The 1,871-nt window shown below is 60.4% G+C and overlaps 1 protein-coding gene across 1 annotated transcript in view; it reads left to right on the plus strand.

Moving 5' to 3' along the window:
- The window catches only part of LOC103901412 (inhibin beta C chain), a 12,286-nt gene extending 10,643 nt beyond the window's left edge, over nt 1-1,643 (plus strand). Inside the window, exons 3-4 of the mRNA XM_019472851.1 lie at nt 3-62; nt 883-1,643. Of these exons, the coding sequence (XP_019328396.1) occupies nt 3-62; nt 883-1,643 (821 nt within the window). The remainder of the gene's footprint in view (nt 1-2; nt 63-882) is intronic.
- The last annotated feature ends 228 nt before the right edge of the window (nt 1,644-1,871 follow it).

Consider the following 1,871-nt stretch of genomic DNA (forward strand, 5'->3'; position numbering starts at 1 on the left):
TGCCCGCCGGGGCCCCGACGACGACGAGCGGGGCTACGAGATCATCAGCTTCGCGGAGCCAGGTGGGTGCGCGGGGCCCCCGACGGGGCTGGGGTGAGCAGGGCTGTGCCCGGTGCCAGACCGCGGGAGACCTTGGGCAGGCCCCTGCTGGGCCGGCCCCTGGGACAGGGTCTCCCTGCCCTGGGATGGTGGGGACCCACAAGGATGTGCAGCCACTGAACCTCGGGGCTCTGCAGCACTGCTGGGGCCAGGGTCCTGGCCATCTGCCTCCTCGCAGTGAAGTGAGGGTGCCTGGAGCCATGCAGGCTGTAATTAAATCATTAGTTAATGCACCTGCTCTGCACTGGTGACCTCCCAGCACTGTTGATGCAGGAAGGTTCAGCCTGGGAGAAGGAGAGATGGCCTCTCTTTTGCTCCTGCATGGGCCAGTTGGGACCTTACACCTGAAGTGTTGCAATGCCTGTCCCCTTCCTGAAGGGTGGGGGCAACCCAGGGTCCCTGGGACTCCCAGTAGTTGGACCCAGGAGCTGCAAGGACTAGCTCGGGGGTGGGGGGGTGCTGGAAACACACTCCAGCCTTGTGCTGTGCAGCAAAGGGAAAGGGCCAGAAGGGCCAGGTGAGAGCAGGTGCCCCCTGCCCCCTTCTGTGCCCATTCTGCCAGGCAGGATGGGACAGTCCCCCATTCCAACACTGCCCCCCTCCAGGTAGCATTCCCAAGGCAGGGAATGGGACGGACTGAGGGCCCTGTGGAGGGAGGGAAGTTTGTAGGTCTTTCCTGAGAATAAGCTGAAAGAGATTGGCCTTGATGTGCAGGATGGTGGTGCAGCCTTACCTTCCCTAGCATCCTGCAGCATTCACCTCCTCATCCCTTTCTCCCCTCAGAGCTCACATCTCCCTCTGGCTTGGGGCTGCAGTTCCAGTTCAGCCGTACACAAGACCAGGATGTTCACATCCTGCAGGCTCAGCTTTGGCTCTACCTTCGAGTTCCCCGAGACCTGGTAGCCAGCCTCACCCTGAGAATCTTCCTTGCTGGTGGGGAAGGTGATTTGGTGGGGGGCAATCGCACATTGCTGAGCGAGAGGCGACTGAGTGCTAAGGGCAGTGGCTGGCATGCCTTCACCCTCATGCCTGCCCTGCAGAGTTTCTTTGGGGGAGAGCGCAGGACCCTGCGGCTGGAACTGGAAAGCCATGGGGATGGGGGTGATATCACGGCAATAGTCAATGCCAGCCGGTCCCACCAGCCCTTCTTGGTGGCCGAGGCAAAGGTGCGGGAGCCGGGACACCACGTGGCCAAGCGCAGCCTCCGCTGCAGCCAGAACTCCAACCTCTGCTGCCGCAAGGACTACTACGTGGATTTCCGTGACATTGGTTGGAACGACTGGATCATTAAGCCTGAGGGCTACCAGATAAACTACTGTGTGGGCCAGTGCCCTCTACATGTGGCAGGCAGCCCTGGGATGGCCTCTTCTTTCCACACAGCTGTCTTCAACCTTGTCAAAGCTAACAACATCCAGGCATCAGGGCACTCTTGCTGTGTGCCCACGCGACGCCGGCCCCTCTCTGTCCTCTACTTCGATCGCAATAGCAACATTGTCAAGACTGACATCCCTGACATGATTGTTGATGCCTGTGGCTGTAGCTAGGGTTGGGAGAGCTGTGCTGGGTACCCCCCTTCTCCAGGACTGCCTTTCTGGGGTGGGCAGGGGGAGACCTGGAGAGCTCCTTTGAGCTGGAGTCAGACCGTGGTGCAATGGACCCCTTTGAAAAGGTTGGGAGGGAGGGAGGGAGAGAGTCTCATCAGAGGGAGCAGGGTTTGTCTCCAGAGAGCACCTGGGGCAGGGGTCTTTGGGGACATGTGGGACAGAGCTAAG

This window comes from Aptenodytes forsteri, unplaced genomic scaffold (assembly GCF_000699145.1).
Source record: "Aptenodytes forsteri isolate BGI_AS27 unplaced genomic scaffold, ASM69914v1 Scaffold373, whole genome shotgun sequence".
Lineage (NCBI taxonomy): Eukaryota > Metazoa > Chordata > Aves > Sphenisciformes > Spheniscidae > Aptenodytes > Aptenodytes forsteri.